Source organism: Hippocampus bargibanti, linkage group LG03, assembly GCF_051943395.1.
Source record: "Hippocampus bargibanti isolate YZ-2025 linkage group LG03, ASM5194339v1, whole genome shotgun sequence".
NCBI classification, from domain to species: Eukaryota; Metazoa; Chordata; class Actinopteri; order Syngnathiformes; family Syngnathidae; genus Hippocampus; species Hippocampus bargibanti.
The window spans coordinates 31,381,339-31,405,487 of record NC_142736.1 but is presented as its reverse complement, the minus strand read 5'-3'; the positions used below and the strand labels follow the sequence as shown (position 1 = coordinate 31,405,487).

The 24,149-nt window shown below is 38.6% G+C and overlaps 1 protein-coding gene across 2 annotated transcripts; it reads right to left on the bottom strand.

Moving 5' to 3' along the window:
- Positions 1-79: 79 nt before the first annotated feature.
- Positions 80-23,872, bottom strand: pdpr (pyruvate dehydrogenase phosphatase regulatory subunit). Of its 2 annotated transcripts, XM_088993063.1 has the most exons (19): positions 23,735-23,872; positions 21,950-22,233; positions 20,824-20,957; positions 20,363-20,444; positions 18,974-19,137; positions 18,781-18,902; positions 17,019-17,136; positions 14,905-15,054; positions 12,621-12,813; positions 11,288-11,412; positions 11,033-11,188; positions 10,722-10,855; positions 9,472-9,620; positions 7,337-7,449; positions 7,172-7,266; positions 5,732-5,821; positions 4,515-4,697; positions 3,276-3,678; positions 80-2,311 (listed from the first exon to the last, which is right to left on the bottom strand). In XM_088993063.1, the coding sequence occupies exons 2-19, from the start codon at positions 22,216-22,218 to the stop codon at positions 2,265-2,267; spliced, it is 2,727 nt and encodes a 908-aa protein (XP_088849189.1). In that variant the 5' UTR covers positions 22,219-22,233; positions 23,735-23,872; the 3' UTR covers positions 80-2,264. The 2 variants fall into 2 exon arrangements, with proteins under 2 accessions (XP_088849189.1, XP_088849190.1); XM_088993064.1 differs by having other exon boundaries at positions 80-3,678.
- Positions 23,873-24,149: the final 277 nt, after the last annotated feature.

Here is a 24,149-nt window from a genome sequence, read left to right as displayed (position 1 = left end):
ATGCGGTGGAATCTTTGTAAAATACGCTCAGTAGAAGTCATTTGAAGTAATTTTACAAATTATGGACACAACTTGTCCGGAAGTTTCAGTTGTCCTTTAATGACAGAAGTTATTCATGATATGCAGCGAAATGGAGGACACCATTTTTCATTGCCCCTTCATACGCAACATGGTAATGAACACAATCCATAAATAAAACAGAAAAAAGTACTTTACACTGATTAAGGTGATCATATATATCGTGCAGTATATGATTACATTGACAGCATGGCTGGCATCAATTGCAGAGCAAAATAGCTTTAAAGCGACAACATCCTCTGAAAGTATTTAAAAATAAAATGTTGTGGACATCAGTGATTTTTCTGGTTCTTTCTGGGTCATGTTGGATCAAAGGGAAGGATAATAAATGAAATGTTGACCCAACCACGCTCGAAGCGTCGCAATAAACCGCCTCAAAATAGCTAGCTACCTAGCTAGCTAACTTGATCTATTTGAATTATTCCTGATTGAACGAGGTCACCTAGCTAACTTGATCTATTTGAGTCATTCCCGGTTGATCTATTAATTTTATATTAGCTAGCTAGCTAACTTGATCTATTTCAGTTATTCCCGATTGAACGGGGTCACCGTTGCTGGCTACTTAGCTAGCTATCCATTTCCTATCTATTAGCTGTCCAGCTACTTATATATCAGTTATCTATTGGCTAGCTAGCTAACTTGATCTATTTGAGTCATTCCCGATTGAATGGGGTCACCGTTGCTGGCTACCTCGTTAGCTATGTCTTTCCTATCTATTTGCAATCTATTAGCTGTCTAAATAGCTAGCTAGCTATCAATTAGTTATCTATTAGCTAGCTAGCTAACTTGATCTATTTGAGTTATTCCCGGTTGATCCATTAGTTTTCTATTAGCTAGCTAGCTAAGTTGATCTATTTGAGTTATTCCCGGTTGAACGGGGTCACCGCTATCTAGCTAGCTATCTATTTGATATCGGTTAGCTGTCTAACTAGCTAACTATACATTAGTTATATATTAGCCAGCTAGCTAACTTGATCTATTTGAATTATTCCCGATTGAACGGGGTCACCGTTGCTGGTTACCTAGCTAGATAACTATTTGCAATCGATTAGCTGTCTAAATAGCTAGCTAGCTATCTATTAGCTAGCTAGCTAACTTGACCTATTTGAGTTACTCCCGGTTGATTTATTAGTTTTTTATTAGCTAGCTAGCTAACTTGATCTATTTGAGTTATTCCGGGTTGAACGGGGGTGACTGTTGCTGGCTACCTAGCTAGCTAACTATTCTCTATAGATTAGCAGTCTAACTAGCTAGCTAGCTATATATTAGTATCTATTAGCTAGCTAGCTAACTTGATCTATTTGAGTTATTCCCGGTTGAGTGAACGCTGTCGCATGTGGCATGTAGGAATTAATAGATGATAATAATAATAATAATCATTATCATCATCATCATCCCCACAGAAAGACAATCAAAAAGTAAAAAATATATATATTTGAGAAAAAAATGTATTTGGTTTTCAAATAAATTAATGTAAAATGAGATTATGAAGTCTAAATTTTGTTATGATTATTTTCTCTCTTTTCCCCCCCAAAAATCCTTTTTACATGAAGCCTATCATATTTTTGCTTTAAATGTTGTAATTCCCCTGAGAATAATTAAGAATAAATACATTCTTAATCGTTTTTAATTTGTAATATTCTATGATCCATAAAAAAATGAACCTTTAAGACTGATCTAACTTTTTTATGTCATGAGAACAATTTCCCTTCACGATTTTATTCTGCATCTGTTCACTTTTTTCCAAATATTTTTTTAACATTATTTTTTTTAAACATGACTGTTTTTTATTCCATGTTTGTCGTACATTACAATTTTTATTTTTATCATGACAACTTGTTTCCCCTTCAATGAAATAACATTGTTATTTATAATATTCTTTGTACCATCATATGCAAAACCTGCACTTAGAAAAATGTTATTGATAACATTATCAATAACAACTTTCATTCCTCAAAAAAAATTAGTTTTAACCCACATTACAACTTTTTATTGAATGACTATACTCAAAAGATTATATTAACTAGATTTTTATCCAATTTCTCAAAACACTTTCTCATAACGAAACCTGATTCGATAGTGCAAACGAGATGTAAATAGGAAGCAACAGCAGAGAATGTTTTAACTGAGGACAACTTACGTCTTCGATGGAGGACCAACTTATGTCTTCTTTGACTGTGATGAATTCATTTGGCCGCAGAGCTCATTTGGCCTCCCATCAAGGCACTTTGGACTCCAGACCAACCAAGTAAATGTCTGGTTTACTTTTTTTTCTGAATATTGCACTTCAGTACAGTGATACCTTGGCTTACGAACTTAATTGGTTCCCAGACAAAGTGTGTAAGGTGAAAAGTTCATCTTCCAAACATTTACTTCCCATAAGAAACCATTAAAATGAGAATAATCCGTTCCTAGGTCCCATAAAACAATTTTCTACGAAATAAGCCTTAAAACTACACAAAATATACCTTATTTTACGTATAATAAATGTGCTATGGTATTATAATTAAATAAACTATACTGTATAATATAGTCATTTTATATACCTTTGTGATGGTCATTGATTGCTTAATGTAATGGAGTGGTCGGTTTCATCAGCATTAAACACTTGATTAAGATACGTAGCCTTCTTTCACCATTTTGAGGAATTATCCCTTGTAGGTGCTTTCTCTGCGATAATTTTACCTAGTTCCTCATCAATTTTGTTCTGTTTAGCTGGGTTGATAGCTAGTTGCATCAAGTGTACACATGGCTTGTGCGGGTTATTTGTGGAGCTTGATGGATGGGAATTTTAACCTTGCAATCTACACTCTGCCTTTGAACTATCAAAGTTGAGATGAGTCCAAATTTCATTGTTTTCTATCCATTTTGTCACTCTCTGGCGTCTGCCTGTCTCTTTAATGTTTCAACCACCTCCCCTCACTGCTGCGTTCTTGACCAATCAAGTGGCTTTAACCGAAGACTGGCGGCGGGAATAGAGCACAAAAACAGTCGGCTGCCATTTTCTTTTAGGAGAACGGGCTCGTCACGAAGGACATCAGTCATTGTGGCAGCTCCGTGTGTATCCCAAAAAATTGTTTGTATGCCAGGGTGAAATGTTCATGAATTTAACGTTCATAAACTGAAAAGTTTGTAAGCCAAGGGGTTCGTAAACCGAGGTATCACTGAATAAGCAACGACTTATCGCCATCACTCACCCTGGAGGTTGCTAAGTTCCAGGTCGTCTTTGCGTCTTCGATGCTGCTGACTAAAGTGGGAAGTGAAGGGGTAAAGCTTGGCCTTGGCCGGGTATCTCTGCCCGGCGACATCCACCTCGTAATCTCCTCGGTTGATGAAATCTGGGGTGATGGCGGCGGGCAGGCCGTCGGGTCCGGGTGGCGGCGACACAAACCCGAGGCACACGTGTCTTTCCAATGTGTAGCTGTAAGCGCTGCTGGTGGTGGCGCCGGCCAGATGGCCGTTGCAATAGATAGGCTCGCCCCACCAGGGCCACAGGTCCAACTCGGTGTCGTGGTCGTCCAGGACTAACATGACGAAGCGGCGAAACACTCCATCCTGACGCTGCTGCAGCAGAGCCGAGCGACCTACAAAATCGGTGTCCTGACACGCCACCGCAACAGAACACACCAGAGTTTGTTAGCGGCAAGCTAACCGTATCACGGAAAAGATCACCTGTCGCGGAAACTGGCGATCAGTAATGATCATACTCCTTTCTCCTGGTATCACCTCATTAGCATGACTAAGCCCACGTGGTAATGAGGTGGTACCAGGGCGAATGGGACAATCAGGGCCAGTCATAGACCATGATCAGTCAGGACAAAAGAAATATTCAGTTTAGCCTTAGGGAATAGTCCTCTGCTCCCCCCAACCTTAGAGCAGGGACCTATCAGAGCAGAGGTCTGGCACCACCACCTCTGGAAATGAGGAATATATATATATATATATATACAGGTAACATCCGACTTACGACCAGCTCAACTTACGACCACGACCTCCAGACCCTATTTTAAAATTTTTAATGATACGCCTGGCACCGCAACGCGGTAGCAGGCCGGCAACGCGTCCGACAATTTTGGTCAGCCAGCATCTTAATCTCGCACAGCAATCGACCATGTGATAGCACCTCCGAGTTTCTATTTACCATTTAGAATGGATTTCGACTTACACCCATTTCGACTTACGACCATTTGGTCGGAACGGAACTCGTCGTAACTCGGATGTTACCTGTGTATAGGGCTCGATCTACCAGCAAATTTTAGTTAGTTGACGAAGCTTCTCGGATGAGGAGCAAAACGTCCGACACCTTCAAAGAAGTACATATGATTGCTGAAGAAACCTTTTCATCGATGGACCACTCCTGTACGACTGAGAGCTTTGGAAGACGTATCAATCGAAACACTTTCAATGACATATCGAAAAAACAGTCCAGTTACTACCTTATCAAACTTGACTCTGAACTCCCGTCCGCATTCCAGCGGTGTGGTGAAGGCGTCCAGATCTTGTCCCCAGAAGGCAAAGAATTTCTCGATGCGCAGGCTGCGTAGCGCGTAATACCCGGCGTTCCGGATTCCGTATTTCTGACCCACCGACATCACCTCGTTGTACACGTGTAGCGCGTACTGTCAAGAAGAGAAGAACGAACGTGGAGGAGGTCTTCATGTATTTTTGGTGGAAGCCCTTTGAGCATCTATTCGACATACAGTGATACCTCAGTTTAGGAACGCTTCAGCTCACGAACCTTTCGCCTCATGAACATTAAATTTGCCAGCATATACTCTTGGCTAACGAACTAGTTTTTGGTGGACGAACCAAACCACAGAGCACGACGGTGGCTGGCAGACTAGTTTTCGGCAGATGAACACCAAATCACACAGTGGAACAGCGCCACACTCATTTTCTTTCAGTGCAGACGTGGTTAGTTATCAAGTGGAGTACGTTTGCTATTATGGGACCGAAAAAGACCCCACCACAGACTAATGTTCAGCCGAAGAGGACACAAAAGAAACTTACGGTCGAGCAGAAGGAGATCATCGAAAAACATGAACGAGGTGTGCGTTTGTGTGACTTAGCGTCCCAGTACGAGTAAGCTAAGTTGACCATTGCTACGTGTGGCTAAGGGTGTTTCTGTGTTGTCGAAGCAATGGTCCCAGGCAATAGAAGAGGTGGAAAAACTTCTGTTGATTTGGATTAACGGAAAGCCGCTAGCAGGGGACAGTGTGAGTGAGACAGTCATGCGCTTTGCTTTGGAGTCAGACAATCCTCCATGAAGCATCTCCAGCTGCTCCAAAATGCTGCTGCTCACCTCTTAACTGGTTCTCGTGAGAGGGAGCACATACTGTAACTCCTGTACTCTTTGGCAATTGACTCAGCATGATTCCGATTTGATCATAGTTTCACTCCCCGGTGCTTTCTACTATCTTTGTGACTGCTTTATTTCGTGGATATGATAGCTGTCCGTGTCAAGTGCTTTGTTACAGCTTCAGCTGTTGTTAAAGCGCTATATAAATCAATATGTATTGTATTGTAACATCATCCAAATTTAGTATTATTTATGCAAATTACAGGGACTCAAATTTGGATATCAGGTGTTTTGATTGATGAACGGTTTGCCCTCCTTTGGAAGATGTCGCTGGAGTTATGAAGAAAAGCCTACCTCAATCGGGATGTACAGCATGAAACCCGGCTCGCCCGTATGGGTCATACTCATCACCCGGATGCCGTTAGCGTAGCCCACGCTCATCTCCTGAAAACGGATAGTCACAGAAAGTTGCTAAGAATTGACCAGTGGTGGGCCATCAGGTGCCTGCAAGGTCTTCTCTGCTGGCCTAAAAATATCTGAATCACAGACTAATGGGAATTATAGTTTATTATAATTAATTCATAACAGTTTATTGACAGTATTTAAGTTTCTTCATGTCACAAGAGATTTCCTGGCCAACAGCACCCTCTAGTGCACAGGTGTCAAAGTCAAGACCCTGGGGCCAAATCCGGGCCGCCACATCATCTTTTTTGGCCCACAAAAGCAAATCAAACTTGTGAAATTACATGATGCTTGCTAAAATCCTATCCAAATTTTCATATTTTTGGATGTAAACCACAATAACAGTCATTATTCTTGATGATAATAATAATAATAATAATAATAATAATACATTTCATTTCTAAGCGCCGTTCAAAACTCTCTAGGCCACTTTACAGTCACAGGATAAGTTTTTGTGTGGGTGAGCAGCGGCAGCCACATGCGCCAGCGTTCAGTCAACCCGGAAGTCACTGAAATACATAGAAAGCTAGCTAGCTAATAGATAACAAATGGATAGCCAGCTAGGTAGATAGCTAATATATAGCTAGCTATGTAGCTAGCTAGATAGCAAATGAGATAGCTAATAGCTAGCGAATAGATAGCTAATAGCTAGTGAAAAGATAGCTACTACCTAGTGAATAGATAGCTAATAGCTAGCGAATAGATAGCTAATACCTCGCAAATATATCGCTAATACCTGGTGAACCAATAGCTAATAGCTAGTTAGCTATATAGCTAATAGATACAGTAGCCGTTCAAAAATCTCTAGGTCACTTTACAGTCACAGGATAAGTTTTTGTGTGGGTGTGCAGCGGCAGCCACATGCACCAGCGTTCAGTCAACCCGGAATAACTCAAAAAGATCGAAAGCTAGCTAGCTAGTGTTACTCATGGTTGTGTTTGCTACTTTGGACCTTTCTGTTCTGATGACTGTTGTTTGAGATTTGACTTCAGATTTGAAAACTAGTTTTTCATTAATTTGTTGTGCGCTCTATATGAAATATGTGGGGGAGATTTAAGATTGTAATGGCTTCCCCAAATTCATAACGTCCCTCGAGAGGAAACCATAACTACAATGTGACCCGCAGCAAAAAACGACTTTGACACCCCTGCTCTAGTGGATCGATTCAGACGTAGCACTACTGAAGGCCTAGGAGTGACATGCACGCCCCGCCACTGGAATTGACATATTTGAATAAGTGCCACTTGTGACTGAAGAAAACCTGGCGGTTTCTCGTCGCTACTAAATTGCTTGCAACCTTTTGAAGACAGTGGACGAAGAACATCAACCCACCTTACAGAACATGGAGGGAAAGTGATCAGGAGTCATGGAAACATATGAAAGCTCCGCCAGAACATCGGTGGCACGAGGTCCGATGAGATTTAAAGCTGAAAGAGAAGACGTGGGTTTGTCATGGGGGGAGGCTTGCGTTGAGTGGCTGTTGAACCTGTGGCTTACCTGTGTACTTCCAGCTGACGTCTTCAAGGTGAAGATGTGGGTCGTTGGGCATATGTTTTTTGATCCACGACCAGCAGTGGACTTGCTGGTCTGTTGGTGAGATGATGAAGAAACTGCAGGGGGAAGGGGTGGGGGCGTGACAAAGGGGGAAGTTGTTCATCTTGGAAGCGTTTAGACGAGAAAAATGAGTGATGCTCAATTGTGGAAAATATTTTTTTTTTTTTTACCTTGTCGTTCGTGAGCAGCACCTTCACAATATTTATTTCGTTGTTTATTTGTTAATGTATTGTTATTTATTTATGTATTTTTAATGTGTTTACTTATGTATTTATGTCGTTATTTGTTTTATTTGCTTATGTTTAATGTGTTTGTGTTTATTTATTCATTCATGTATTTATTTATGCTTTTGTTTATTTATTTATTCATTTGTTCATGTATTTTATTTTTTTTTGTCTGTATTTGTTTAGTTATTTATTTGTTTTATTTGTTTATTTTAATGTGTTTATGTATTTAGTATTATTTGTTTGTTTTAATGTGTTTATCAGAATCAGAAAACCTTTATTTGTCCCACAATGGGGAAATCTGCAATTATATATATATATATATATATATATATATATATATAGATATATATTATATAGATATACAGTAAAGTCTCGTTATATCGATATCGGATATATCGATAGTCCCGGTTATATCGATACTATTTCTATGCACGCACGGAGAAAATTACATGCAAACAGGGTCGGATATATCGATAGTCCCGGTTATATCGATATTTTTTCGGACTCCCTTGAATATCGATATAACGAGACTTTACTGTATATTATATACAGTAAAGTCTCGTTATATCGATATCGGATATATCGATAGTCCCGGTTATATCGATACTATTTTTATGCACGCACAGAGAAAATTACATGCAAACAGGGTCGGATATATCGATAGTCCCGGTTATATCGATATTTTTTCGGACTCCCTTGAATATCGATATAACGAGACTTTACTGTATATTATTTACAGTAAAGTCTCGTTATATCGATATCGGATATATCGATAGTCCCGGTTATATCGATACTATTTTTATGCACGCACAGAGAAAATTACATGCAAACAGGGTCGGATATATCGATAGTCCCGGTTATATCGATATTTTTTCGGACTCCCTTGAATATCGATATAACGAGACTTTACTGTATTATCTATATATATTATTATATATGTTATGTATAATATATATATTGTATATATATATATATATATATATATATATATATATATATATATATATATATATATATATATATATATATATATATTATAAATGTGCAATTATTTAATCATTTATTAATTCATGTATTTATTTATTTATATATTTATTTATTTTTGTGTATTTGTTTTCTTAATTTGTTTTATTTGTTTGTTTTAATCTGTTTATGTATTTGAGTTTTATTTGTTTATGTTTTAATGTATTTATTTATTCATCTATTTAGTCATTCATTCGTTTATGTATTCATTCATTATTTATTTATTTGTTCATTTTTTTGTACTTTTGTATTTGTTTAGTTATTTATTTTATTTGTTTGTTGTAATGGTTTTTATTTATGTATTAATGAGTGCTTTTTTTGTTTGTTTTTATTCATTCAGTTATTTATTCATTTATTTTAATGTGTTTATAAATTTTGTTGTGTTTTATTTGTTTGTTTTAATGTGTTTATTTAATCTTTCATTTATTAATTCATGTATTTATTTAGATATATGTGTTTATTTATTTCTTTTATTTGTTTTAATCTGTTTCTGTGGTTGAGTTTTTGTTTTTTTGTTAACGTTTTAATGTGTTTATTTATTTATTCATCTATTCAGTCATTCATTCGTTGATTTATTTATTCATTCATGTATTTATTTATATATATATATATATTATATATATATATATATATATTTGTACTTATTTGTGTATTTGTTTAGTTATTTATGTTTTATTTGTTTGTTTTAATGTTTTTATGTATTTGTGTTTTATTTGTTTTTATTTATTTATTTATTGATCTATTTATTTATGTATCTATTTTTTTTATTAATGGGTTGTCCCTCGGGAAAAAAAAAAAACCCTGCTTTGGAGGTCTTTTTTTTCTTACCTGTTCTTGCTGAGGCGCACTACGCTGCAGTCATTCTCGTAACCCCCTCGTTGGTTCAGCATGCCCGTGTGTACAATGTGTCCCACTGGAACGTCCAAGTCATTAGCACACAGGTGCTGCAGCAGGACCAGAGCCTCATCGCCCGAGGACTACAGGACGGTGGGACATATCAGGAGATGCCCCATTAAGTTCATATGCAAGATCAATCGAGATCCAGTATAAATATTCAATCTGGTCAGCTACAAAATGCTAATGAGGAATTAAGAAAACAATGCCAGATCAACACGTGTGTTTATTACTATCGTCTATATTTGCAGCTGCAATCGTTTCAACAACCTCAACATTAAATTAGAGTTGATCCCAAGGGAAAAAAACTGAAGTACAGTGATACCTTGGCTTACGAACTTAATTGGTTCGCAGACAGTGTGAAAGGCGAAAAGTGTATATCCCAAAAAAATATTTCCCATAACAAACCATTAAAATGGGAATAATCCGTTCCCAGGCCCCTATAAAACAAAATTATCTACTTTCTAATTTTCCAAGCCTTAAAACTACACAATCAACAATACCTTATTTTATGTATAATAAATATGCTATGCTAATATAATTAAAGCAATAAACTGTACGGTATAATAAGGTCGTTTTATTTACCTTTGTGCTGGTCGTTGATGGCTTGATGGAATGGAGTGGCCGGTTTCCTCAGCATTAAACACTTGATGAGGAACGTAACCTTCTTCTTTCACCATCTTGAGGAATGATCCCTTGTAGGTGCTTTCTCTGCAATAATTTTACCTTGTTCCTCATCAATTGTGTTCTGTTTAGCTGGGTTGATAGCTTTTTGCATCAAGTGTACAGATGGCTTGTGCGGGTTATTTGTGGATCCTGATTGATGGGATATTTTAACCTTGCAGTCTTCACTCTGCCTTTGAACTATCAAAGTTGAAACTCTCTCACTGTCGTCTGCCTGTTTCTTTAATGTTGAAACCACATCCCCTCACTGCTGCGTTCTTCACCAATCATGTGGCTTTAACCGAAGACTGGGGGTGGGAAATAGAGGACAAAACCTGTCGGCTGCCATTTTGTTGTTAGAAGAACGGGCTCGTTCGCGAACGACACATCACTCATTAAGGCAGCTCCGTGTAAGAAAAAAGTTCATATGCCAAGGTAAAATGTTCATAAATTTAACATTCGTCAACTGAAGAGTTCGTAAACCAAGGGGTTCGTAAACCGAGGTATCACTGTAGTATTACCGTAAGTTCAAATTTGGTGAAGGACGACATGTCGATGACGCAGACAGCCTCCTTACAGCACTTCACCTCCCCCCCAACGATGTCAAACCAGTCGGGCTTGTAGAAGGTCTTGCTCTGGTCCAGAGACAGAAGATCTGCATGAGCAAACAACAACTATTATTTATGATCATCGCAACCTTCATCCATCCATCTAAAACAAGGACAAAAAGAAAGGCAGCTTTTTCACGTGAACACGTTTTTGGCTGTCGGTCAATCCAAAGCACAAAGACAAACAACCATTCACTAGCAAATTTATGGAAAGTCTTGTGTACCTTTGCTTGGTGGAACAAAGTATTTGGGTCTCTCAAAGCCATGTTTCTCCATCCAGCGAGCTCCCTGCGTGTCCAATCGGTCATATAAAGGACTTGTCCTAAGTTGCCGGCCTGTTTGGAAGTCCCAGCGAGGCACCTTTAGTTCATACAAGAGCGCTGGAAACACACACACACACACACGTAACAGATTGGATTTAACTTCCCTTCCTGATTCAAGACGTGCAAAATCGCGTTGATGACAAAATGGCGACTCACGCATGACCTCCATAACGCGGTGTCGCAGGAAGGTACGGCTGCTCTGCAGGTTGCCGAAGCGTTTGATGTCGAGTGGCCACACGTTGGCGGTGGGGTAACCGTAGGTCATCCATTCAGCCAGATACCTGGGGTGTCAAAAAATAAATGTTTATTGGAATGTATTTTTAATTCCTATCTCATAAATCAGGTGAAAAATGTAGGCTTGAACAATATTGGCAAATTGTAAATGTAAAGCGATCAAATGAATCTTCTAATATTTTCCTGAAAAAAATAACACCCCATTTTAAGATTTTAAATACACAACTTTTTTTAGATAGATCAGATTAAAACACATATATAAATATGTTTTTTATACAGTATTTTTATACTTTTCTTTTTCTGAAACATTTTTACGCAGTTATACATTTCAGTCCATTTATATTATGCATAGAATACTTTGTTTTTATCATTTCACCCCTTTTGCTGCTGTAGACTGCAAATGTCCCCATTGTGGGACTATTAAAGGTTTTTTGATTCTGATGAAATATAATAAGAAGAAAAAGAAGAAATTCGGAATAAAGGCTAAATAATACATAGGAAATAATAAATAATAACACATAAATAATAGCACATAAATAATACATAAATAACAATACATATAATGTACATAATATATAATAAATAATACTACAAAATAAACAATAATGAACAATATACAATAATAATAACAATAAACAACAATAAAAATATATCATAATAAAATATATATTATATATATATATCAAAGTCAGCTTTATTGTCAAATATGCTTATATATATATATATAATAAAAAATAATATATATATAATATATGTAATATATATGTAATAGGTAATAGATAATAAATAATTAATTACTCAAATTATAATAAATAATAATAGAATAATAAAAAAATAAAAACTTATTTTTTTCAAGAACAGGCAATATTTTACCTCAAAGAAAACTCGTTGAACTCTCATGCTTTGTTGTCTGCAAATTTCCCCATTGTGGATCTATTAAATACTTATTTAATAATTATACTTATTCCTCTCTTATTTTTATTTTTTCCTCCAAAATTTCCAAAAGGTTTTTTTATACTGAGGAATCTTGACACGATGAATTTCAAGGTTATGATCAACACACAAACTCATTTCGGCATCGCTCTGAAAAAAAAAAAAAAACACTTTCTAAGATACTGCCCCAAGTTACTGAGTTACTGTTTTTCCATTAACTGGTTTATATTTACGGCCGAGAGGTGTTTGGCATAGAAAGTCCGACTTTACGACTGCGTCAATTTATTCCAGTGCACAGACAACACCCCATCCCCCAACTCACTTGCCAGCTCCTCCTGCGAAGGCCAGACCTGAAGAGTTCATGCCTGCCAGCACGTAGTATCCCGAAAGGCCTGGCGTCTCGCCCATCAGACAGCGCATGTCAGGGGTGAAGGATTCGGGGCAATTGACCAGCTGTTGGATCTCAGCCGACTCCAAACCGGGCATTCTTCTCAGCAGCGCGCTGAGCATCGGCTCTGAAACGATGTAGGAGAGAACCCCCGCTTTAGCAACTGAAATTGAACAGGTTGTTTCCTTTTTAAGTATCTATTTTGGTTTAAAATTGAGGGCGCGAATTAAAAAAAAAAAAAAAATTAAAAACATTATTTATTACCCACGACAAGTTGACATTTCGGTAAAGATTTCAGGATATATGAATTGCACTTGCGGGCCACATAAAGTGACATGGCGGGCCGGATATAGCCCCCGGGCCTTAACTTTGACACATGTGCCATAAGACATGAGCAAGTTACCATATTTTCCACACTATAAGGCGCACCTAAAAGCCTTCAATTTTTTCAAAAGCTGACCATGCACCTTATAATCCAATGCACTTTATATTGGGAAAAGTTTTAAAATATGTCATTCATTGAAGGTGCCTAATAATAATAATAATAATAATACATTGTATTCATAAGCGCCTTTCAAAACTCTCAAGGTCACTTTACAGTCAATGGATGCATTTTTGTGCGGGTGAGCAGTGGCAGCCACACGCGCCAGCATTCACTCAACCCGGAAATAACTCAAATGGATAGAAAGCTAGATAGCTAAAGATAGCTAATGATAATAATTGTCGTCCGTGAAATACGGTACTTGTTTCATGATATGAATTTTATGAGTTTATATGATTTTATTTGCGTTTTATATTCTACGTAACACTTAACCCATTCACAGCCAGACAATGTGGAAAAAATGTGTCCACTCCAGGGTTTTTGTCATTGTCACTTGGATTCCAGGGCCCATAGAATATTGAGTTTTAGGACTACATAAACATTTAATACAGCGTTAGAAACCTCAGACTCTCTTCTTTGATCAGAAAAAAAGAGTTAATTCCCAAATTATATGGGTCTGGAGTTATATGAGCTTGAAATGAGGGCAGCTGTCCAAAATACTATGCAATATATACTGTACATATTGGTTTATATAGCGCTTTAACAACAGATGAAGCTGGAACAAACCGCTAACATGGACAAAAGGCAAATGCTGCCTCCTCGTGGAAAGGAAAAAAAAAAAAACATTGCCGGAGGTCTGGCCAGTGCTTTATCGGCGCCTCCAGCAAGAAAAACCAAAACATGAACAAATTTGGGAATTGCGCTCTACATCATATTTTCAATTGCGAATGGCAGTGAATGAGCTAAGAACAATTAGCAAACTGTACATTTTCAGTGCAGCTTTCCTCCTTTACTTACAAACTTACGACTTAAATGGAACAATGCAAGGAAGCCAAGATTAGCTCTGGCTTTACGACCGCCTCTCAAGCTTCAGTACTCTCCGATTACATTAGTGAGTAGCATTTAAGGTCACCGTGCTGACGGGGAATTGCTCACATGAGTGTGGCACGGTGAACATTGGCCAGAGTCCAATGGAGAATGCTTATGAAAGCAGCCTGAACCCTCTTGGGGGTTGGAGGTGGGGGGCACTCGCATAAACAAAGGTAGTAAAACTCAACATCTTTAAAGTAAAGGGAAAAACATTTCAGGCAAGGGGGGTTAAAAATTTGTTTCACATTCTGTTTCGACTGGCTTAATTTGTCATATTATTTGTTATATAATAATAATAATAATAATAATAACAATACATTGCATTTTCTATGGAGCTCTCTCTCTTGTTTGTATTTATAATTGTATTTTATTTATTGTATTCTATTTGTGATTGTATTTTATTTATTATAGTCCCTATGCTTGTCTATCACTGTAAAGTGTACTTGTGAGCTTTGAAAGGTGCTTAAAATGTAATGTATTACTATTATGACTACTAGAGTAAAGTCTCGTTATATCGTTATTCTCGGGAGTCAGAAAAAATATCGATATAACCGGACTATCGATATATCCGATCCCGCGCCATGTAAATTTTCTCCTTGCGTTCATAGAAATAGTATCGTAATAAGCAGTACTATCGATATAACAGATATCGATATAACGAGACTTTACTGTATTATTATTACTATTCTTCTTCTTATTATTATTATTATTAAAATAACGGCTAATTCGTGTCCAAAGGTGGGTCTGGAATGCTAATAAACAATCATTGAACAAGCCCCTCCCCCCTTTTTTTCTATTGTTCCTCACCAAAGTGGTCCCAGTCCTCCTGCATATTTTGAATCTCCAGCTGGTTACGTCCCTCCGTGAAGATGGGCTTGGGATTCTTCTCGAAACCCCCCGAGAGTAGACCTCCCTGCCACGACCGAGCGTATATCCTGCCGTCCATGTCGAGCACCACTGGAAGGATAAGTAGAATGCTACCTTGACTTCATTCATGCTGATAAATCAAACTTGTGCGTGTGCGTCATTTAAATTTTGCAGGTTGCACATGCATGAGTAAGTGAAATACTTTTTTTGCACTGTCTCAATTTTTAGAGGCAGTATGTCACCATTTAAGAGCAATCAGAAGCGATGCAATACAATGCAAATGCTAATGCAACCTGCCAATTTCTGTAAGCAGAAAAGCCTAGTAATACGACGGGGTCCATTTCCGCTTGTTAGCATTTTTTTTTTAATCATTTCAAATAATGCACAACGTACTACAACAACTGGATTTGCAATCATTTATACGAGCAGCTATTAGCCAAGGTTGACAGGTATGAAATTCAAACTCACGGCGCATTTTAACCTTTTCTTGAGCGAAGTCTAACTCCTGGAAATGCTTGGGAGTATTCCTCACGAAACGAATGTAGTTTTCTTTTACTTCTCACACTTTTTGGTGATTATTCTCCAGCGGATGCCATTACACGACAATGATTAAAAACAACGCTATCTCTTGAGTCTCGATTCCAGGAATGATATGTCACTATGGATTCCAGGAAAGACCTGTACCACGCCCATGCGCAATTCATCGAAAGGAAGCTAACAGCGAGCGTTTTGAATTAAAGGTCAGTACAGTACAGTGATACCTTGGCTTACGAACTTAATTGGTTCACAGACAGAGTGTGTAAGGCAAAAAGTGTGTATCCCAAAAATGAATTTCCCATAGGAAAGCATTAAAATGAGAATAATCCGTTCCCAGGTCCACAAAAAAAACATAATTTTCTTCTTTGTAAGCCTTAAAACTACACAAAATATATACAGTAAAGTCTCGTTATATCGATAGTACCGCTTATTACGATAATATTTCTATGAACGCAAAGAGAAAATTAGATGCGCGCAGGTTCGGATATATCGATAGTCCGGTTATATCGATATTTTTTCGGACTCCCGAGAATATCGATATAACGAGACTTTACTGTATATGTATAATAAATGTGCTATGGTCTTATAATTAAAGAAATAAACTGTACTCTATAATAAAGTTGTTTTATTTATCTTTGTGATGGTCGTTGATGGCTTGATGGAATGGAGTGACCGGTTTCATCGGAGCCTTCTTCTTTCACCATCTTGGGGAATGATCCCTTGTAGGTGCTTTCTCTGCAATAATTTTACCTTGTTCCTCCCAATTGTGTTCTGTTTAACTGGGTTGATAGCTTTTTGCATCAAGTGTACAGATGGCTTGTGCGGGTTATTTGTGGAGCCTGATTGATGAGATATTTTAACCTTGCAGTCTACACTCTGCTTTTGAACTATCAAAGTTGAAACTAGTGAAAATTTCACTGTTTTCGATCCATTTTAGCACTGTCTCTCTGTCGTCTGCCTGTCTCTTTAATGTTTAACACCCCCCCGCCCCCTCACTCCTGCGTTCTTGACCAATCACGTGGCTTTAACCAAAGACTGAAGGCGGGGAATAGACGACCAAAAAAAAGTCGGCTGCCATTTTTCTTTTTTGGAGAACGGCGCCACTCTCTCTCTGTCAGTAACACCTCGCCTATTACTGCTGCGTTCTTGACCAATCACGTGGATTTAACCAGAGACTGGGGGCGGGGAATAGAGGACAAAAACTCAGCTGCCATTTTCTTGTTAGGAGAATGGGCTCATTCGCCAACGACACATCACTCATTGTAGCGCTCCGTGTGTATCCCGAAAAATAGTTTGTATGCCAAGGTAAAATTTTCATAAATGTAACGTTCGTAAACCGAAAAGTTTGTAAGGCAAGGGGTTCGTAAACCGAGGTATCACTGTACTCACTATTAATTATGACAAATTTTCATTATTAACCCATAACCCAGAATGGGATAATAAAAACGGTAGTTTTTACGACAAAATCGGAGTAGGGTAGTTGGCAGGTATGCTAATGCTAAAGCGAGGCGTGAGACCTGGCGTGTCGGTCGGAAGGTCCTCCTGGAGAGGTTTAGTGAGGAGGTAGAAGTGCTCACAGCCATGCAGAGGGACAGAGACTTTGGTTTCGCTCGCCTGGCCCAGCTCGTATGCCCACTGAAGGAAAAAGTTCAGACAGGAAATCAATTTTTTGGGTTGGTTTTACAGATTAAGGCCAAAAATGATTATTCAAGCTTGATGATGGCGGTATTTCTTTTTACTGTAGTCATAACGCACATACAGCTTTGTCATTTTGCATTTCTTAACTCATTCACGGCCAGATGATGTGGTTAAATGTGTCCACTCCAATGCCAGGGTTTTTGTCATTTTCGCTCAAGTTGCAGAATATTGAGTTTTTGGACTACATAAACATTCAATACAGCGTTAGAAATCGTATACTCTCTTCTCTCATCGGAAAAAAAACAGTTAATTACTAAGTTAAATGGGTCTGGAGTTATGTGAGCTTGAAATGGGGCCGGCTGTACAAAAGGCAAATGCTCCCCCCTCGTGGAAGGGAAAAAAAAATTGCCAGATGTCTAACCAGTGCTTTATCAGCACCCCCACAAGAAAAACAAAACCCGAACAAATTCGGGAATGCGCTCCACGTCATATTTTCAATACCCGAATAAATTCGGCGATGGCAGTGAATGAGTTATTAAGCCTTGCGGGGGAAAGAGCCCTTTATGTATGTATTTACGTATGTATTTACATATGTATTTACCAGTGACGTGCGGTGAGGTTCATGGCTGGTGAGGCACTGACATCATCACAGTCAGATTTACAAGCATATGAACTCTACAGAGTAGCTTATTCACCATTAGATTGGCAACAGTTAACATGTTTTGTTTAAAATGTCATGTCAGCATTCTTTATATAAACTGTAGCATAGAAAAAAAGAATTAAAAAAAAACGTTTTTATCATGTTACCTTTAGTCCATGCGCCGCTCCTTCTGAAGAAAGGCATCGATACATTCTTTGTACAAGCCTTCATCATCTTTCTTCAGTTTTAAAAGTATCTCTATTTCTTTCAATTTAGATATGTAATTCTCCATTCTGAAAATAAGGCCAAGCAACACGATAAAATGACTGAATGGTTGCACTTAACTTGCTAACTGTTACTGTAGCTTGCTCTCACTAATTCTATTATTCTACAGCCGAGGAGGCGCAAAAAGAATCTCTGTAATCACCAGCGCCCCATGTCATGAGGCAGAAGAACTGTGTGCCTCACCTATACACAGTTTTGATAAAAAATAAAATAAAATAAACACTGTAGTACAGTGTTTATAATGTAAAGTGACTGTACATTATATACACCAGCTAAACTGTAGAAATTTAGTTCATATAATAAAAGTGTTTGAACACTTTAATAGCGATATGCAGAGGGACAGCAGTGCTGTCTCACTGCAGAGCAAGCCAGAACAGTTAGCATAGTCATTGCGCAATCCATGGTGAGGCTCAGCCGGCTGCTGCCTCACCGCACGTCTCTACTTAGTATTTGAACGGTAAAAGTGAAAATTCAGCGATTTTGAGCAAAAATCCAAAAATGGTGAAGTTAAATGGAAAAGAACTTTAAAGTACAAATCACTAAATAAGCTATAAATAAATATTAAATAAACAGTTTATTTTTTCATTTGATATTTCCATGATGACAGGTGAGGCACGGCCTCACCTGCCTCCCCTGACTGCACGTCACTGGTATTTACGTATGTATTTACTTACTTACCTACTTACTCATTTATTCATTTATTTATTTTAAAATACCTGTCCAGCACAATTGACGAAATATTCACACTCGATAGAACCGCGGTCGGTCTCCACTCCCATCACGTGGCCCTTCTCCACCAGAATTTGCTGAACGGCGGTCCGTTCCAAGATTTGAACCCCTGAGTGGCAACAGGAAGAATTAGGCATAGGCCTTTTGGTTACATATAAAGTACAAACCCGTATGTTATGCCTTGTCCAGCTGCCGCCACGGCCAAGGCGTGATTAACATCTGGCGGCGACACCACAGCATCGGCGGGCAGGTGGAGCGCCCCGACTAGGTCGTGAATGTTCACCAAGGGGTGGAGTTTGGTCACGTCTTTGGGTTTCACAATGTTACAGCTGATTCCCATTACCCTGGAAAAAAAGAAAGACGTGAGGGTTTATTTTGCATTATTCTATTTATTTTTGTCATTCTATTTCAATATGTGTTTAATTCAGAATACAGTGATACCTTGGCTTACGAACATTAAATTCGCGAGAATATAATCTTGGCATACAAACTAGTTGCTAAATCGACCATTGCTACGTGCGGCTAAGGGTGTTTCTGTGTTGTCTAAGCAATGGTCTCAGGCAATAAAAGAGGTTGAAAAACTTCTGTTGATTTACATTAACGAAAAGCAGCTCGCAGGGGACATTGTGAGTTAGGGTATTATCAACGAGAAAGCACGGCAAGTTCTCTCGAAAATCATCAAGAGGCAACTACATCAATGACCATCACAAAGGTAAATAAAACGACTTTATTATATAGTACAGTTTGTTTCTTTTATTACAATAAAATAGCACATTTATTATACATAAAATAATTTCTATTTTGTGTAGTTTTAAGGTTTACTTAGTAGAAATGTATGTTTTATGGGGACCTGGGAACAGATTATTCTATTTTAATGGTTTCCTATGGGAAATTAATGTTTGGAATACACATTTTTGCGCCTTACACACACTTCCTTCCTTTTCGTGAATCAAAATTAGAAAGCCTTTAAGAGTCCCGCAATGGGGAAATTTGCAATTCAATATTTGCTATCTATTAGTTAGCTCCCTAGCTAGCTAATAGATAGCTGGCTATCCTTTGGCCATCTATTTGCCTTCTATTAGCTATCTGTCTAGCTACCTAGCTAGATATCTATTTGCTATCCATTTTCTAACTATTAGCTAGCTACCTGGCTGGCAATATATTTGCTATCTATTAGCTAGCTGCCTATCTATTTGCTATCTATTAGCTATCTGTCTAGCTGTTTAGCCATGTAGCTGGCTATTTATTAGCTGTATGGCTATCTAGCTAGTTAACTGTCTATCTGGCTATCTATTAGCTATCTGTTAGCTTTCTATCTATTTGAGTTACTTCCGGGTTGAGTGAACGCTGGCGCATGTGGCTGCCTCTTCTCACCCGCGGAAAAACCGATGCTGTGACTGTAAAGTGACCTTGAGAGTTTTGAAAGGCGCTTAGAAATGAAATGTATTATTATCATTATGAATATTTTGTTATGTGTATTTGGAGGTCTATCTTGTGTATCTTGTTGTCTAGTTCAGCATTTTAGAAATTGACCGATAATTCACAATCAATATGACCAAAAAGTCTCACTTGAGTCTTGACGCCAGGCGCTTGAGCGAAATGAAGCGGTCCTGATTCTGAGCCAGACACAGAGAACCCGTCTTCACGTAGCCTGAAACAGAGAAAATGGTGGGCCAAATCCTGACTGCCACCAGGATCTGCCCCCCCTACACCCTTCCCACTGCCACACTCACCGAACTCTGAGTACACGCTACACGCTGTACTATCATCCTAAACTCTATTTTTTTCTTTTTTTTTCTGCAAGACCTCACTTCAACCTTTTTTTTGTTTTTGTTTTTGCATTACATTACATTACTACACTACACTAACGTCACTTTACATATGACACTACTTCACTTTACATTCAGAAATGCCACATTTTATGTGGCATTTCATTTGTATGTCATGCATATTAGCATATTTGACAATAAAGCTGACTTTGACTTTTTTATTCCAATATGGGTTCCTGAGGGGACATTAAGATGGCTTACCCGTCTTGACGCCGGTCTCCTCCTCGAGCTGCTGGTATAGAGAATTGGAGTAGTCTGCCATTTTGGATTCAATGGTTATGGGCTTAGCGACACTGACAATACCGGCGCAAAGTTTGGTGGTTCCCGCTCCTAGTCTGTCATAAAAAAAGAAAAAAGAAAAATTATTTGTGTATTTATGCCCGCTGCCCGTCTCACCACGATGGGGTGCAGAGCTTTCAGCCACTCTGCTCCCAAACTCTGGAACTCACTTCCACCCAACATCCGTAATATTGACTCCCTTCCTGCTTTCAAATCCCACCTCAAAACCTACTAAACTTGCTTTCATGGTCTTGTATTATTTATCATTCTATTCATGGGTTTATTGTTTTATGTTTCTATTTATAATTGTATGTTATTTATTGCTATCTATTTGTGATTGTATTTTATTTATTATATTACCTACGCTTGTCTGTGACTGTAAAGTGTCCTTGAGAGCTTTGAAAGGCGCCTAAAATGTAATGTATTACTATTATTATTATTATTATTATTATTATGACTGACTATGATGACGATGATATTGTTATTATTATTATTATGGTTATGATGATTATTATTATAACTGGATGAGTAACAAGAAAGCATCTTCTCCGAATCTGAACTCTCTGAAGCCATTGTTTAGATTCTGGAGCAGGGCAGTTTGTGAAGGAGCATCCTGGCGTGATGTCACAAACAAGTGGGCGGGACTTTCTGAATCTGCCAAGTTTCCAAGATGGCGCACAAGCTCCGTTGGAAATGGCTGATTTGTCCGCTTGGAATTTGTTGTAAATTTACACCTTCTTTATGTGTGTTAACACAATTAGCTACCACACACAACAATTCACCATTGCGTTATTTATGTGGTTTTCCTTCTAATTTCGCAATCAACACTGTGTTTTTAGACGAAAAAAGTACCCAAAATGCATTGTGTGTCGCTTTCTCAGTCAGGGGAAACTTTGTAAAATGCGCTCAGTAGAAGTCATTTGAAGTGATTTTACAAATTATGGACACAACTTGCCCGGTGGTGTCGGTTGTCCTTTAAATGTGTCATTTTAATTTGTATCCCTCATGTGACTCAAGTAGAAAATGCTCCATCAGATGTGATTTATACCTTCCCTGCTCCAGGAGAACGATATCGGTCCATCCCAGCTTAGCCAGGTGATACGCTACCGATGTCCCCACGATGCCCCCTCCACAGATGACCACTCGGGCCTGGCTAGGTAATGGCAGCGGCTGAGAGGAGTCGCCGCTCCCTGCTTGCAGACAGTTCGTGGAAGTCGATAGGCCCTTGGTGGCCAATGTGTAGCCGGAGTGAGGCAGAAGCAGCCTGGGGAACAGGGCAGGGGACAGAGCCCTGTAGCTCTGCACACAACTGCACATGGCGGGTTGTGCTGTCTGTTGGTACGCACACACACACACACACACACACACACACACAAAAAAAGTAATAATGATGATCTATCCTTCATGTTTCTTATGGTAGGTGTTCAAAAGACAAGTCAGGCAAGTTATTGTGTATCAAACACTGGCCGGTGTTCAGGATATTGCTTGATTTTAAGGTTGCACTTTTATTCACATTCTGTATAGTAGGATACAGTGATACCTCGGTTTACGAACCCCTTGGCTTACGAACATTACATTTATGAAAATTTTACCTTGGCATACAAACTTTTTTCGGGATACACACGGAGCTGCCTCAATGAGTGATGTGTCGTTCGCGAACGAGCCCGTTCTTCTAACAACAAAATGGCAGCCGGCTTGTTTTGGTCCTCTATTACCCACCCCGAGTCTTCAGTTAAAGCCGCGTGATTGGTCAAGAACGCAGCAGTGAAGGGAGGTGGTTTAAACAATTTCCGCTTGTTAGTTTTAACTTTGGCAGAGTGTAGACTGCAAGGTTAAAATATTCCATCAATCAGGCTAAGCCGCACAAGTCATCTGTACACTTGATGCAAAAAGTTATCAACCCAGCTAAACAGAACACAATTGGTGAGGAAATAGATACAATTATCACAGAGAAACCACCAACAAGGCATCATTCCTCAAGATGGTGAAAGAAGAAGGTTATGTTCCTCATCAAGTGTTTAATGCTAAAGAAACCGGACACTACATTCCAGCAAGCCATCAACAACCATCACAAAGGTAAATAAAATGACTTTATTATACAGTACAGTTTATTGCTTTAATTATAATACCATTGCACATTTACTATACATAAAATAAGATATATTTTGTGTAGTTTCAAGGCTTAGAAGACTAGATAGTAGGAAATTATGTTTTATGGGGACCTGGGAACGGATCATTCTCATTGTAATGGTTTCCTATGGGAAATTATTTTTTGGGATCCACATTTTTTGCCTTACACACTGCCTGGGAACCAATTAAGTTCGTAAGCTGTACCCCCAAATGTTACAAAAAAGTCGCTTTTCGTTTCTTCTGTGCGTTTTGCTGTACGTTTTGTTTTCTTCACACCAATACATGTGAATCAAACCATTGCCACTGTTTACGAAATGCGACTCCCGCTCAGGGTGCCATTTGAGAGCGAAAAAAATAGTTTAAAATACAAATTACGGTAAGTCAACTTACAAAAGTCCTTCAGGAGTCACTTCTGCTCGTCTCGAATATATGTCTTGACACAATTGACCGCTCCGGATCTTTAGCACGCACCCGACTTTATTCACTTGTATTGGCTATATTTAAACCTGAACGACATTTGCGCTGTTTTTGTCAACGTGTTAAATTGTTACAACGTGTTGGTGTTTCAAACGCTCAGCGTGGGAGTTGTCACGCCGAGTGGAAGACATCGCGGCTAATGCTAACGAACGAGTAGCCCAAAAAAATGCCCAAGGGGAAAGTATCTAAATGTCATCAAGCCATTCCGGTCGTATTTCTCACTTACCAACTAAGTCAGTCAAATCGGAATTCGGGCGTCAGAATTCATGTACCCGAGTGAGCAATGGATCGTGTTGTGATGACGGAACGGCCTCTTGTTTGTGTCCAAGGTAAAGCTATTGAGTATCCAGTTGTAAAATAAGCGAGCAGAAGTGTAAGCGAATTCTACTTCCGCTTGATTTTCAACGTAAAAGCGACGGGGTGGATTTGTTTTGAAATACATAATAATAATACATTTTATTTCTAAGCGCCTTTCAAAACTCTCAAGGACACTTTAGAGGCGACTATCTTCTTGTATTACGTCACTGGTATCAAAACACAAATGTATTTGATCGATTATCTGTACTACTGTACAATATCTATCTGGCTGGCTGGCTAGCTATGTAGCTGGCTAGCTATTAGCTATCTACTGGGCTCACCTT